This window comes from Dreissena polymorpha, chromosome 14 (genome assembly GCF_020536995.1).
Source record: "Dreissena polymorpha isolate Duluth1 chromosome 14, UMN_Dpol_1.0, whole genome shotgun sequence".
Classification (NCBI taxonomy): domain Eukaryota; kingdom Metazoa; phylum Mollusca; class Bivalvia; order Myida; family Dreissenidae; genus Dreissena; species Dreissena polymorpha.
Genome location: NC_068368.1, coordinates 55814902 through 55831902, shown reverse-complemented (window position 1 = coordinate 55831902; position 17001 = coordinate 55814902). Strand labels below are relative to the sequence as shown.

Below are 17001 nucleotides of genomic sequence, written 5' to 3'. Positions count from 1 at the left end.
AGTAGTAGTTGTTGTTGTAGTAGAAGTTTTAGCAGCAGTAGTAGTAGTAGTAGTAGTAGTAGTAGTAGTAGTAGTAGTAGTAGTAGAAAATGTTGTGGATATAGTCATGACGATAGGCTTGTTGATAGTGTTAGCATATAGGTTTATTGATAATCTTAATATTAAACTTTTTTTTTCTCGTTAAGATCCGTGTTCCAGCAAGCAAGGTGATGCAAAGAAAAAATCGAAAAGGTATTTATGATTAGAATATTCAGATGCAGTCAGCCCACTTGTCTGGTATAGAGATTACCAATCAATTTAAAAATCGAATTCGACGAAATATGTCAAAACAAGTTACGCCGCAGGACAGAATTGTGTCTCTTTCTATAACACCATTATACTTGCTGCAGAAAACTTATTGTGGCTAAAAACCGATATGAAGATGTCTGAAAAAAACCAACATATTTATTCTTTAATATATGTTGTTTGTTTCCACTAACATCTCCAAATAATTCTGAAATGGCACACTCGTAATTATAATAAAGTAATTTACTTTAACACATTGCTTTGAAACAGTTAGTTTTTGCTGTAAATTTAAATTCAAATGGCCAAATGAAATATGATCGGCACAAAATTACAGTCGGTCGGGTTTGTGGAATCTTTTAATGCACTTATTTTACAGGAGCGATGACCTAAAGGCATTACAGAAGGAGTACTTTGTAAGTAAGTTGCGGCTGCATGAGGAAAAAATGAAACTGATTGCAGCGAAGATGGAAATGGTGAAGAACCAGGGGGAGTTCTACCGCAACATGACTAATGCACTAGCGCAGACCAGAAAGATGATGGAAAATGAACAATAGTTCGCTTTTAATGAAATAGTTTGCTTTATGCGACGGTAAATTCTTTTTATGTGCAAAATATGTTAAAAAACCACTGTCACACACATGGGTAACTGTTCATATTTTTGGTTGTATATATATAAATATATGATAATGCCACTTTATATTGTTTTTTTTTTACTTTTTCTCATGTTTGCTTTCTATGCATGTGCACATTTCAGCGATCAAAATAGTTATTGGCGATATGGTCTCGTATACCACGACCATCCTGGTGCCCGATGTATGCCGGGGTTTCCACGTAACGCAGTTCGTCCTCGGGAAGTACTTCCGGCTCACCCCACAGTTTGGCAAGATTGTGAAGAACAGCACACGCTATAATCACATTGCTGCATTTCTCTGGCTTCAGTCTTATCTGGATGAATGTAACATAAATAAGATTGATAATTGCGATTGACTAGTATACGTTGAAACTTTTGAAAATATGGTTTTCCACTAAAACTTGATGCAATACATCATCACACATTCTGCACATAAAGGAAATATAACTTATGAGTATATAGTTAGTTTATGTGAGCCTGAGATAACTCTCTACATATAAGATATAATTTAAATATTAAATCAGCACTTTCATCATATGTTACGTATAACAAATGTATGACCACCAGCAAAACTCATTTACGCCAGAAACGGGGGGCCGAACTGGGATAGTTAATGGATGAAGTTAATGTACACAAACTACTACGCTAGCCGGAGTCATAAGAATCCCGGTGCATACAGGAATAAAAAAATAACAGCTACTTCTTAAATTATTGGAGCCCGGCTCCATTAAGCACGGTTCCGTCGCCTTTGTAGCTAAGACACCATTGGCGGATCGCCGAAGTAAAGTCAATTCATTTGAAGTTTCACACTCAATTAGATCTAAATTATCTATTTAAACTTGTCTAAGACTTCAAAATCACTAAAGTCGTGAAGCTTCCGGGGGGGGGGGGCTTCGCACCCCCTGGACCCCCAACACAATAAACTATGCACTTGTTTGGCATAATAAAAAGGTACTTTGATGACAGTATATAGGGCGTGACATGCTCGAGAAGTTGTTGTCAAAGCCTTCAAAATCACTAAAATCGTGGACCCTCAACAAATCTTTCAATGCCCAGCCCCCCCCCCCCCTCTTATCCTGGGTCCGCCCCTGGACACGGTGTTTTCAACGTCAGTACCATTATGTGTATTGAATAAAATATGTAAGCATACAGTAAACTACAGATCGCCCATACCTCAGCGTGAAGGATGTGAAAGCGTCTCTTCCAAACACTAAAGAGGCGCTCAATGCAGCATCGTGTCTTGCTGTGACTGTCATTGTACCGTTCTTGGACAGCGTAAGTAGCGTTTAGATACGGTGTCAGCAGGAACGTGCGACAGGGATACCCACTGTCCCCAAGAAGAACACCATTTTCCAAACCTGCAAATTGGTATATATGTATTGGTGAAACAATCCCCAAAACCGAGTATCGCATTTTAACAATCACATGCTACGAGCTAGAGACGTCAGCGTAGTACTATGTATACAATGGGTGAAATGAAGGGTTTACTCGCATACTTCGGTGATGCCGATCTAAGTACGTTCCTATTGCTGAACTTCTGAAGACATGGGCATCGTGTGCAGCTCCCGGCCATGCTGCATTGATGCTGGTGATAAGACCTTAAATATAGCAGAAACCAACACATGTGCTAGTGTTTCTTGGCTGTTTAAGATCAATAATTAGAACATCGCCAGCTATAAATAGGACAGCATTTTCTGGGGAAAAGATTAAATAAAAGTTTTAAAACGTTAATTTTTTATCCGTTATATCCAATCTTTTATATGATTATAAATCAATCAAACAACTATGCATGTTTTGTATTGTACTTTACATTTGTCGTGATTTTGTAAAAAAATTGCGAATGAAAACGTGTATCATTAACCTTTTATGCGATCACGAGTGTAAAGAAAACGAATTATTTCGAAACTGGCATTTGTAAACGAAAAAGCGAGCATGGTGTGCAAACAGCATAGAAGATATTGAAGTCACGTTATTAGGGAAAGTAATCACAGACTTTGTGGACGGGCCTCAAATTCTATTTATAGATGTGTTGAACAAAATTGTCCCAGATTCTTACCTCGGCTGTCACATGTCACTTGCACATTGATGCTATGGAAGTTTTTCCGGTTAACATAGTCTCTCTCAGCAGGGGAGCCTGGAGACAGTATGCGGACATGTGTGCCATCAATGCACCCTATAACGCAGGGAAAACCATGCATATTGTAAAATGCGTTTTGTTCCCTGCGTACAACTTCAGCTGTCGTTGGAAATGTGATAAACCGATTTTTGAGGGAACACAACTGGCTGACAACGGACTTTACCACTCTGGAAACAGTACCTTTATCGACGCAGAAAGTGTCCCCCACGGTCTGCATAAAATTGCCGGACGCCAGGTACCGTAATGTAATTAAAACCTGTAGTTTGACAGAAAGTGCGTTTGAACGCTGTGTCGATCTTTCGATTTTTCCGCCTATTAAGTCACAAATTCTATCAATATTTTCATTTGAAAATCTATAACGACTGCGCATTTCTTCATCATTTAAATCAACATTCAAAGAATGTTGTCGATTCTTGCGTGCATTCCGATACAGATAAAATTCGGCCATTTTGTTTGTTTACATGGATAAATTTTAACCAACCTTTAGACCAGGGTTAAATTTATCCAGACAAAACGCTGGATAAGTTTAACCAAAATGATGCAACAACACTTACCGAAAAAAATTAACCCTGGGTTAAATTTATCTGACATTTATCCCAGGGTTAAAATTTACCCAGGTTTCGAACAACTGGGTCCAGCTGGAGAGTTATGCTTAATCATTATTCGACATTCTTGTAGTGGAAGTGTGCCAGCTTTTGCCTCTAGAGGTCCTGGTATTGTACATCATGGAAGGAACTGTTTAATTGTATCTTTGTCCTTGTTATAAAAATAATTTTAACTATTAAAATACCTGCCCCTTTCTATTTCAAGTTCATGGTAACCTGATCTAAATTGCGAATAACAACGCCTGTATTTTCGTATGCAGAGAATGTCAAGGTACCTTTCATGAATGTACGATGACTTTATATGTTTATACACACTCAGTTTTAGTGAATTGTTAACAGTTTCTCTCCATGATTGGAATTATTGGTCTCTAAGACGCACCGTAAATTCGTTTATTATCAATTCTACATGATATCACTTTGTTTTAAGATCATATACATGTATACATGTATACATTGTATGTCTTATATTGAATAAAAAAAAACATAAATGTAAAAAGTATACAATAAAGTGAACTCCGTTGTCTAATTCAGAGAAGACTGTTTCAAATCGTTGCAAAACACGTTCAGGCGTCTGCAAGGACACGCGGTAACCATGTCACGGCGGAAAATACGCGATGGGACCAGAAAAATTCCAGTGACGAATACCAGGTGAGAAATATTTGTTACAAATACGTTCATACATGACAGAAAGATTCCAGTGATGTATACCAGGTGGGAAATATGTGTAATAAATACGTTCACACACGACAGAAAGATTCCAGTGACGTATACCAGGTGGGAAATATTTGTAACCAATACGTTCACACACGAAAGAAAGATTCCAGTGATGTATACCAGGTGGGAAATATTTGTAACAAATACGTTCACACACGACAGAAAGATTCTACTGATGTATACCAGGTGGGAAATATTTGTAACAAATACGTTCACACACGAAGTGTTGAGCACGCAATTGTTTTGCTGTTTGTATGGCTTTCATTTTTCACTGTCAGAACTATATAATTGATTCGTAAATCGTTCATGTTAACAGAGATGTTTTCTATGCAAAAAATGTATTTATAATATGACAACCTAACAATTAAATAGCCAAATGCATTTTCAGCCTTAACTTAACTTGTATATAGTTTATGTAAATGTATTATGCAAACTTGTTTTTAATGTACTGGTATCGATGCTTCAACGTTGAAATTGTACACCGCCAATGTTGACCATTCCCGTGTATAAAATCAGTTTATTAGATTAACATTACCGTGGGTTTCGCTCTTTTATTCAGATACGACTGTTGACTCAGATTGCAATGCCATTTTAGGCGTCTGCCAAGACACTTCCATTCCATGTTCCGGCGGAATTTTACACGAGGTATTATGTAATGGACCAGTAAACAGGCAGTGCTGTTCAAGAGGTGGAAAATATGTGTAATAAACACGTTCACACGATATTAACATTTACAGCGGACCATAATGCATTATTTTACCGATGCAACTAATTGTGAAAATTGGCCGTAAGTAAACGGAGGGGAAGGATCTGCTTTGTTACAAAATAAATTTTGAAGTTATCAGGTTTCAAAGATAAACGAAAACTAGAATTGTATACGAGCTTGTTGAACAGGAAACATACCAGTTTGACAAATTCGTTAGATCCATCATTAAATAGTTTTGGACTGACTGAGTCTGGATCACTGGTGTTCGAGTGGTCGAGGGCAGTAATGGCATCTTTAGCATCTTGTTCAGAAATCATACTCGAGAATGGAACGATTTAAGTGGAAGTAGGAATAGATTTGGGGGATTGGTTAGAACTTTATATCATATTTTGTCCATGGAAGTGTTCATTCAGTATGGCTGCCTTATACTCATATGTTACAGCGTTTTTATCCTTTATCAATAAATGTTGATGTTGAAGTTGATCTTTGTCTGGAGGTAAGGCGTTTTGCCTGTTTGAACAATTTCGTGACAATGATGTTATATGAGTGGATTTCCTATTATTCTAATTTTGTGTGTGTTGATCTTTGATATTGAAGTATGTTTGAAAGAGCATATGCTAGAATCAATGATTGCATTTTTTTTAAATTTCCAACAAACAAAACTCAATTAAGCGTTACAGAACCGTGTATATCAATTGTGCGTTAGCCGGGCGGTCAATATTGTGCAAGCGCGGTACATAATTTAGCACGTGTCAGAAATAGTGACTAGTCCATGAACTCTTCATCATCTCTATCGAATTGTACAGTCCTTACCCGGACATAAATATAAACGAGGACAGATTAATGAAATACACTATTAAATAAGTAGACAACAACACGGACGGCCTCTGAAAAGTAGTAACTATTGAGGCAGCCCCAATATATTGACCCACTTGTTAACGAAATTTATTCTGCGTTTTCATTTTGTCTGACACTGACCTTGTTGTTGCAACATGTTGTTTCATTTATAGCTTGCTTCTGGTCGGGTCAAACCAAGACGGTCGTTGTTGTTATGCCTGTTGTGAGGTATACAAAAAATTCCGATACTATATTACTTCATGCATGTTGAAATTGTAAATATTCAATGTTTTAGTTTGTTCCTGATACATAATCGTTTTAATACTTCAATAATAACATTAATTCGGTCATTTATTTCAGTGAAGGTTACTGATACTGAACATCGTTGCAAACAAGTTTCAGGCGTCTGCAAGTCGAAGTTCAACCCATGTTCCGGAGGAAAATACATAACGGGATTATGTACTGGACCATCCGACAGGCAATGCTGTGTACCAGGTGAATTTCTTTTTCCCTAAACACCTATTTCGGGGATGATGTCTTTAAATTGTACCTTTACATTATTGTATTTCAAAGCTTTTTTAGGTATAATGTCTTGAAAATTTATATTTACATTATTGTATTTCTAAGCTTTAAACACATAAAGGTAAATCTTAGTACACATCGCTTTGTAAACAGCCTTCATTATTAATTATTGAAAGCAAGTTCATATAAGGTGTTGATTTGTCACGCGGAAGGACATGTCACATACTGCACGGGCCCATAATATAATACAATATCTCCCCATATCCAGACAATATAGGTTGAATGTATACCCAGACTAGTACCCATTCACCCTATTTGTGTCCCGTCATCGACCTTTACAATTTGCCCATCCAAATCTCTATACAATTGAGCATTTAAGGAATGTTGTCGTCTCCATTGCTTCTATCTTCAATCTCAATGAAATTTGAAATGACAACCAGTCCTGCATAAAACGGTTAACCCGTTTATGCAAAGTGGACTCTCCCATCCTTCTAAATTGGATCAATTTATTTCCAAAATTAGGGATGTCTAGTATATTTATTTCCATATTTACAATATTTAAACCATCTGGGTCTACGCTGTTTGCCAAGGCCTTTTTTCTAGACGACAGCAAAAATGGGTTAATTAGATACAAAGATGAGTGGTATGTTGACCGTTTTAATACTGTTTCACTACTACATTTATTTTTATTGTATTGCCTTCAATAACCACCCCTCTCCTTAATAAAATATCAAAATGATCGTCTTTTACAAAAAATGTATCAAAAGTGCTCCAAAAAGGCTATTCGATTTTAAAATATACACTCTCCTTTTATTATTATTTCTACATGAATACTTAATTTAAGCATATTAGTTTTACATATATTGCGACCCGGATGTTCACTTATTACGGGGAGTTGTAAACTTCAATGTATTGATAGAAGATCCCATTAATATTTAATTATTAATTTATCTTACATTATGTTTTAAAGAGCTTGAAACGTTACACGGTAAGAATGTAATTTTGTTCAAACATACATGTTTACTGAATTTGATGCAAAATTCATTTTGTATGCGTTTCATTTTAGGTTACATTACACTAAATCATTGTGTATCCCTCCGTGGTCCATTCGAAAGTAGTGCCTATTTCTAAAGAGTTCCTTTTCTCTTCTTGAATATAAGCCATTTAACAATGTGAGACATGTCTTTTGTGGTTATTTGTAATATCCTGTATGTGTCTGGAGTACTTTGATGCCTTGGATTGGAAGCTAACTTAAAAGATGAACTTTTGAGGGTGTGTTTTCTATTGTGTGGGGCTTTTGTCGAAATTAGGATTCCGAAACGCGTTTTTCTACGGTGGGTTCATTCGACAGCGATTTACTTTCTTAGAAGTTGCGAGACGGTATGTTTTTGCTTGCAATTATTGGAAGATGACAGATCCATCTTTAAAATTATAGCAGGTTCGGAAAAATTGATACGTCGGAAAGGCAATAAAAATGCTGTGAAAGTTGTCAGTTTTATAATGGGACCCTATGGGAATCGGAATTAGTGTAATATAACCTTTAAAAAGCACATTAACTGCAATGTCAAGGTCACATGGATTCGTCTGCAAGCGAGACAAGTAGAAAATGAATTTTAATGAATGTTTTGATGATTTGGGTGCTAAAATAGATGAGAGATGTCAATATTTTGGTCCAAATGGATGTTTTAGGTGGTTTTGGACTGTTCCGGATGGGTGGGGGACCTGGTATGGACAAGTAAGGGTAACATTTCCAACAAATCTTAAATGTAAATATTATTATGTCCCTAGATTGAAGTTTCAGGTGGAGAGCAAGATGAAAAATATGCCAAATTACATGCATGCAGCCCATTTATGCCATTTTTCTCTTTGTTTGTAGGCCTGACCGTTTGTCCTTGAGCCGTAGATGGTCAACAATCCGCTAGCTGTCTTGCTCTGACTGGTGCACTGGACATGATTTCAATGTGAGTCATCATACTGATTGTTTAATTAACACATGAATTTCAGTTTGTTCGTTAAAGTACTAACTTAGCTGTGTATTTACAGTGGACGTAGTGGTGCGCAGCAGGTGGTAGACTAGGTATTTCCATAAATACACTATGTTTACAGAATTGCGGCCAGTGGAGCAACATAGCTGATGAGTTAATAGCACTAGTTCTTCAGACAAATAACTTTATTTTCAACCTATAAAGCATATTTAGCTGTAGGTGGGGCCATTTAGCTGTAAGATCTGGCTTTTGTTCTGTTAAGCCCTTAGAGTAATGAATTTCAGAGTGAAGACCATAGCGCCTTTTCCTAGTCAAGTATCGGGCAGCTGTATGTCTTTTCAGAAATGCACATGTCTTCTTAAGCATGTCATTGTGTTTGCTCTTAATAAGATAGGCAATAAACTCATAACCTTTAGACAAATGAGCATCTGTAAATTCAGATTTCACTATTTCAGAGTTAGCCAGACCATGATTGAGCTTAAGGATTGTGCTGCGGATGCAGCCTGTGCAGTTCCGGGAGAAAGTCACTGTCTTGGGCAATGCGGTCTGGTATCAGGTAAGCACTATTGAAAGCCTCACACTTTTGGGGGGTCTGAAGCCTTGTGCTGTCAATGCGATCTGGTTCAAGTACAATCAGAATGCATTTTCAAAGCAGTACTTCATCAGATATGGTTATCTCAAGCTTACAGTTCGCGGGCAGATATGACTTCGATTTGTTCTTGCTAGCAGAACCCCTACAGGCCAAACTATGCGTTAAGCACTATTTTCCACAGCAACCCTTGCAGACAGAGAAACAATACTTACAATAACTTCTGGCATTTAATTTTTTATTTCCTTTATATCTCTTTTGTCTGTTTGTTTGCCCTTTTTAACTCTGACATGCCATCTTGCTCACATTGATGGAGCATACCTGTTTTTGTTTAGAGCCAAGTCCCCAGCTGCTCAAGTTTGCCGTGTAGATAATGAGAAAGCCATGGCATGATGTCTCCTCTATGTGTTTCCTTATCTCAGTGTTGAACATAATTGCCAGTTTCAGGGGCCTAAACATTTTATTTTATTAAAGGTCTGGATGATCCTTGCCTGACTGCGGGTTTGTGTACACCTCAATCCAACTCTGTGTCCTGAACAGAGGCCGCAGTGGTGCAGCGCTTGTGGACGATCCATCAACACCCTGAAAGGTCAACACTACACCAAGCTGGGAAAATTGATCCCGATAGTCATCCCCAGGTAGTGGAATGAATGTACACTGAACTACAGAGGAATCACACCCAAATGACTTTCCTGCCACGACATTAGTGTGGCCACTCGCGTAGGAATTCCTTAGCAAACGTGCTCTTTTGCATGGTGACTTTGGGCATTTTTGCAAAACTTACGCTTTCAACACTGGATTTTAAAGAGAATACTTAATAAAATGTCGCTAACAGGACTTATTTATATGAGAGAGACTATCTGGATGCGCATTAAGTGTCACTTTGTGTCGTAAGCTGTTGAAGGAGCGCTTTGCGCCTTTTTAAGTGTTAATTTTGGGTAGCCGGCTTGTATCGGCTTGAAAGCTGCAAATTATGCCTCTCATCATAATAGCATTAATTTTTGTAATTGCAATGTGTATGTTTAGATTGTAAGTGAAGCTTTTAATAATAATTTTCTTAAAAAACATGATTTTATATGCTGTCAGTGAGTTTTTTATTGAAAAAAATGCTTAAAATTAAAAAAAGTCTCCTATTTCATCAAGAAAAGTACACTGATTCACAATCAATACATTTATTTGGGCCTTTTGCTGATATATTGGTGAATTTCGCATGCAATGATACCAGTTTTTGCCATAAAAGTTACGCGTAACAATAATTGGAGACACAAAATCAGCTGTCGTCACTTAGACTAAAAATCATGCATTCCGACTTGACTGCGGCCAATTTAGTCACCGCTTTAAATGGCCATTTTAAGGCCTTTACCCCCATCCGAATGCACTGAAATTGCATATTCATTGTGGAAATAGTTGAAATCTCATGTGGAGAAAGTTTGAAAAAGATGGGACAAAGTTGAGTTCCCTTAAAGGTTACATTACACTAAATCATTTTGTATCCCTCCGTGGTCCATTCGAAAGTAGTGCCTATTTCTAAAGAGTTCCTTTTCTCTTCTTGAATATAAGCCATTTAACAATGTGAGACATGTCTTTTGTGGTTATTCGTAATATCCTGTATGTGTCTGGAGTACTTTGATGCCTTGGATTGGAAGCTAACTTAAAAGATGAACTTTTGAGGGTGTGTTTTCTATTGTGTGGGGCTTTTGTCGAAATTAGGATTCCGAAACGCGTTTTTCTACGGTGGGTTCATTCGACAGCGATTTACTTTCTTAGAAGTTGCGAGACGGTATGTTTTTGCTTGCAATTATTGGAAGATGACAGATCCATCTTTAAAATTATACCAGGTTCGGAAAAATTGATACGTCGGAAAGGCAATAAAAATGCTGTGAAAGTTGTCAGTTTTATAATGGGACCCTATGGGAATCGGAATTAGTGTAATATAACCTTTAAAAGCGTCACATGGTATCATGCACATCATTTAGCATTATATATCTTTGTTGTAAATAATTATTTGGCCAAAGAAAACGTTTGTTCGTGTTAGCAATTTTTATGGTCGCACTAAGAACTTTATTTGCTGTATCGCGTGCATTTTAGGTTGTTCCGGCGTTAGTTTTGTAAAAATAATAAACTTCTTATATAATGCTCCAAAGTCATGTTCGACCATATTATTTTGTGGGCTATAATACTTATATGTGTTATATGATTGATGTAAGTTGCATTGGCATTATTGTGTGGATCACTTTTATATTATGTATTATATATATATATTATATATATATATATATATATAAGTCATGTTCGACCATAATATATATATATATATATATATATATATATATATATATATATTATGGTCGAACATGACTTTGGAGCATGATATCAGAATTTTATTATTAAATTATATATTAGTAATATGAAAGAAAAGTTAGGGCAATTCAATAGTGATTGTATTATAAAGTTATATATTATTACTAATATATATATATATATATATATATATATATATATATATAACTAATACAATTATAAATATTAATATGTAATATATATATGTATATATATATATATATTACATATTAATATTTATAATTGTATTAGTTAGTTATATATTAGTAGTATGAATGCAAAAATAGGGCATTTGTATAATGATCTAAACCATAATGGACTTAGCATCTGATGTTATAGATCACGTGACACATAAACCAAGCTTTTACAACATTGAAATTTTAAAATTATAAATACAGACATAGAATCGGAGTTGCAGTTTTTCCCCGGCTCGGTGTCTCATGACTGTTTGGGATGCATTTGCAAGGTAAACTAATAAATAGGCTGTGCAAATAAATATAACTTCGAAAATATAAAGGGAAGAAAAATAATTTAGCTTTTATAATAACTAATAATATTAGTTGTTATATCAAATTTAAGTGTGATTTGGAAGATGCTACAATAAATGTTTTTGGATAAATATATATATTTAATCCAGGGTATCAACGTATGTTAACACTAAGTCAATCATGTGTATTTGTTTGTTTTTTCTTGTAACAGCTGGAGTCCGGTTGCTTGCCTACCGTATGTAACACCAATGACGTCGGGTTGGAGTCCTGTGGTTACTTCCAAATTAATCCGATAAACTGGATTAACTGTGGAAAGCCTGGAAAAGGTAACCTGGACACGATGTCAATCGCTTTCTCAATGATGATGTTTTGAATCTCTAAAACGTTTGATCAGTGTTGTATTTTGGATAGTTGCTTGTGAGTCTTTTGTGAAACAATCACGTCAACAGTTGAACAACATAGAACTTGTAATTGACAGAAAGTGGGTAGTTTCTGGAAACAAGATCATTCGATACTGAAGGTTATAATGTATGCGCGCATGGTATAAAATATTTCATAAATTCATTGTAAATGCATGCTGGATACTTTCCGGTCCAAACAGGATCAATTAGGACCTATTCGCAGCAACTCATTTTAAAACAAGAACGCTTGCTTAACACATTCGCCGAAACCGACGACATGCGTATGACGGTATTACTTAAGCAAAAATATTAATCAATAAACATTACAGTTCTATTATAAAATACCTGTATACAATCGATCAATAGGTTCAGCGCCATTGAGCGAACTTTGGTTCCGCTTATGCCAGTATACAAGCCGTGAGTGTTTTGAAACGCTGTGCCATCTTTTGCAGACTGGAAGTCGTGCGCAAAGGATATTCAGTGCTCCTAGCAGTGCGTGCAGAACTACATGACGCGCAATGCCCGCGAACAAAGGTGTCCGGCCACTTGCGAGGGGTACGCGCGAAAGCACAACGGCGGCCCCGGTGGCTGCAATAACGACAACACAATCCCCTACTGGAATAAGATTAAGGACATCCCTGGGTGTGAACATATGTAGGCCCACTGACATCATTTAAGGATCAGCTTGGAACTGTATATTATATTGTTTTTTTTCAAATATTTAGGTGTACTGTCTTAAAGGATCTTTCGAAATACAAAAAATAACGTTGATGCAAATATTTAAATCGAATAACTAACGGTTGTATTATGACCAGCCCTCATTCGGCTTTATAATCTGACAGTATATAAAAAATTACCAGGTTATCAATATGATTCTCTTATGATATAATAAATCACTTAAATTTCAGATTTTTATACATTTGACACTCGAAAATACGATGCTATACGCGCCCTCATTTACATTGCAAGAACAACATGGAAGAAAGGTCAGGATGGCATTCTTCGCCGCCTCATTGCTTAAAACATTTGACGACACCAATAATAGTTTGTGTGTACAATGTAAGATGTTTGTTTTGTCTCGTGATAAATTGGACATGATTATTTAGTGTCATAAATATTTGACCATTACTGGCTTTTTTATGAACCCAGGCTTTTCTCTTATTGTGAAGCTAGTGCCTATATAACATCGTTCGATACAGACAAAAAGGCATGTAAAGAGGAAGACAAAATTTATTGTGAGGATCAAACTCCGGGCTAACAGTTGACTTTTAAACCGCTGGATATGCGTAAACGAAGACCCTCAAGTCAGTAAATTATTAGAAGCAGGCTAGTTTTGTTCACACAAGCAAATTGATGCATATTTAAGGGAAGATTTGTATATCTTGCAAAAAACATCATACATTTAATATATACTAACAAAACGGTAATACTTTGAATGAGTTAACATAATAACAATCAAAATGAATAAAAACACACAAACAATGTTTTCAGAAAATAGAAAAACTCATTCTAGTTCATAATATCTTAAAAAAATCGTTTCTTTTGTCTAAGCAGTTTTAATTCTCAGATAAATAACTGACTGGAGTTTTATCTAAGGATCACGTGAACGGCTAAAACGTGTTTATGATCCATGTAACAGCTTAAATAGTCTTTAACATAATTTATCCTTTATTCCACAAGTGTTCCCTACGTGAAAGAGTGCTTAATTGCTCACTTGAACACCACTTGGTTCTGATTGGTGCCTTTTCACAACACGAGCCCTCGATCAACGAAGCTTATCAAAACACACTGGCACAATCGCCGAACGAACACAAACAACGTGAACACACACAACTAGGATAAACAATCCGTACGGACCACACTGATATTGTTGTTGGTCCCACATTGTATTCTCTTGAAGTCAATGAAAGTGCGAATGTTATGCTGTTCTCATCATTTGTTCGTAACCAATGTCTCATACTATTCATTTTGATAATACTTTTTACGCATACAATTCATGATGTGCAGTATTGAATGTAATACTTTTCAATGGGAGGTTATTGCGAGATTGCCAAAAAGCTATATGAGACAGGAGTAGTTTAGACTTCGCCACACATTCAATCAGTCACAAAAAATGTATTTAATTAATAATACGTTGCGAATTCAAGTAGTTTTACGATGTGCATTTAACCACGGACATGAAGTGCATTCAACCAGGTACACGAAATGAATTCAACATGTTACACGAAGCACATTTTTTCAGTTTTGTGGTGGCAATTTATCTTTTTAATTCAGTTATTTTGCACTTGAGCAATTATTGTTTTGGTAAAATAACTTAAAGTTTATGTTGATTCGTTTGATGAAATTTTAAACATTGCATATCATTGCTAGCAAATTATGTCTTTCACGTGTCATTGTGCTTACAATGTGTGGTCCCACTTTGCAGAATGAAGTATTGGGTTAACATGTAAGGAAACACATACATGACTAATAATTAAACTAATATTACTTATACAATACGATGCTCAATTTCAATGAAAGTACGCGTTATTTATAGATAAGCACAAGTAAACACATCGATGCAATTAATCAATACGAATATTTGAACTATCAATCTGATTGACCATTACCAGTCCGTTCTGCTGTTTAGATGTCTCTGTGGCATTTGGCGATTTCGACTTAATACTTCTACGGTATCAGACTGGAAAAGGCGACGAAATTACTTATTTAAATTAAAAATACAGTACGAAGAAAACAATCCAAATCGTTACATATCAGGTGCTTATAACTTAGTACCAGTTACATGATTTATCATTATAATATGTTTGTAACTGAAACTTTACAGATTTAACAAGCTATTAAACGCCTCACGTGACTCTGGAAAACTGGCCTAGATAATGGACTTTTTGGTGATCGTTTGGAGGCCACGCGTGATACAACTGGTCTGAGTCTCAGTAATCAAATGAGAATTACAACATGCTCGAAAATCTGTATAACATTTTCAGATTTAAAAATGACAGGCTGTAATTATATTGACCTTTTTTACACTTTATGCAGTCTTATTTAAACTGTCGAAATAAATTATAAAAAAAAACAACACAAAAACGTTCGCATTATTCGAGATAATCAGTACTTTGTTTATAATTTTTAAAACTTGTATACAAGAGTTATTGCATTGATGCGCCGCAAAACTTTTTACATCTTTTGGAATCTCGTTTTGTTTGCTATATAGACTGCAACACAAACGAAAATAGATTCAATAAAGTCACTTAAGCCAACTAGTCTGCAAAACACCAGCGTAAGAACTTTTTTATTCGTAAAGATAACACAAACCTTATTAGGAAAAAAGATCAAACCATGTTGTTGGTGCACAACTAGATTTTCAATCTTTCGAAAACTACGGAAGTAATTAATGTATATTTACGGGGATAAATTGCCCATGAATATGCGAATTTTTTTAACGGGAATGCCTTGTGCATGAATGAAACATGTTGTTTCTAACGGATTTTGAACCTGAAAATCAAACTTTTCTATGTAAACAAAATTTAAATCGTATTCAAAGTTGCACCATACCTATATTACAGTATTTGAATTTAAGTCGACCACATTGTCAAAACGTTAAAAAACATTTAACGGACTGCGGGCAAACTTACCTTAAAATAATATTTCGAAAGGTTCGACCGGTACTTATGTCACTGAAATACCGCTATACTTTAATGAAATAAAAACACGCTGTCTGATAGAAAGATTAATTGTCATTATGTTACGCAAAATTGCATGCTTCACAACCGATGTGTGCATTCACATCATAGATGTCGAGCGACATGAGACACACGTTCGGCTTCATATGTATTTTAGGCCTACAAAGTCGAATTACTGAGAATGCTAGTTTTATTTCTACACGTAACGCAGCGTGAAACATATTTTGCAACAAATTAATTGCTTTCAATCAACCAACATTTTCATCTGATAAACATTGCTGGCAGGTTCCACTATCTGTTTCACATCACTTGACGCAACGCACTCAATGGAAATATTCGAAATCTAACCATTTTTATAGGCGATTTGTTATATCCCAAGATGCTTGTTGCGTGAAGAAAACATAACAGTGATACCCCGGTAATTGAAAGTGTTAATAGACAAAACAGTTATCAATAACATAGATGGAACGATTTTTTCATATGGTAAGCGGTTATCTGTTATCTCATAGTTGCCGAAATAATTATTAGTTTATGCTTTTGGGTTTATTTCGACAATGTTCGTCAGATGATAGAATAAATGAAACTTTCCCTGTCATTAAATATAGCTTATTAAATAAACAAACATCGATAAAAATCCACACACAAGCAGTACACTTCATTTGTTTTATTGCCTACGGAATAGCAGTTGTATAATCACATTTATGTCAATTTTCTGTGAAATGGCCTCTACATGTCTATTATCGGAATACATATTCAAAAAGCATTTTTTAAAGAGAAGTTTGTTTTATTCTAATCGGCATACCTCGCTGATTTTCATTGATAATGGTAAACGAAGCTTAGCTATAAATAGGACAGCATATTCTGGGGAAAAGATTTAATAATAGTTTGAAAACGTTAATTTTAAATCAGTTATATTCAATCCAATATATGTTTATAGATCAATGAAACAACTATGCATTTTTTTGTATATGACATTTGTCGTGATTCTGTAAATAAATTGCGAATGAAAACGGGTATAATTAACGTTAAACGCGATCATGAGTGTAAAGAAAACGAATTATTTCGAACCTGCCATGTGTAA

At 35.6% G+C, this 17001-nt stretch overlaps 2 protein-coding genes and 1 long non-coding RNA gene across 11 annotated transcripts in view; 2 read left to right on the top strand and 1 right to left on the bottom strand.

The window, feature by feature from the left end:
• Nucleotides 1-17001, top strand: part of LOC127858353 (uncharacterized) — a 74988-nt gene that overhangs the window by 4301 nt on the left and 53686 nt on the right. For 2 of the 9 annotated variants that reach the window (XM_052395418.1, XM_052395416.1), the window contains exon 7: nt 186-231. The exons of 6 other annotated variants lie outside the window; for them this stretch is intronic. In XM_052395418.1, the coding sequence (XP_052251378.1) occupies nt 186-231 (46 nt within the window). Of the gene's footprint in view, nt 1-185; nt 232-661; nt 840-17001 lie in introns of those variants that run through there. One more of the 9 variants, XM_052395414.1, reaches the window with a different exon arrangement.
• Nucleotides 834-3622, bottom strand: LOC127858352 (putative nuclease HARBI1). The gene is made up of 4 exons (XM_052395408.1): nt 2973-3622; nt 2413-2514; nt 2090-2274; nt 834-1230 (listed from the first exon to the last, which is right to left on the bottom strand). The coding sequence occupies exons 1-4, from the start codon at nt 3499-3501 to the stop codon at nt 1036-1038; spliced, it is 1011 nt and encodes a 336-aa protein (XP_052251368.1). The 5' UTR covers nt 3502-3622; the 3' UTR covers nt 834-1035.
• On the top strand, nt 7499-10096 carry LOC127858355 (uncharacterized). The gene is made up of 3 exons (XR_008038861.1): nt 7499-8398; nt 8878-8978; nt 9486-10096. It is a non-coding gene; the product is annotated as an uncharacterized LOC127858355 (long non-coding RNA).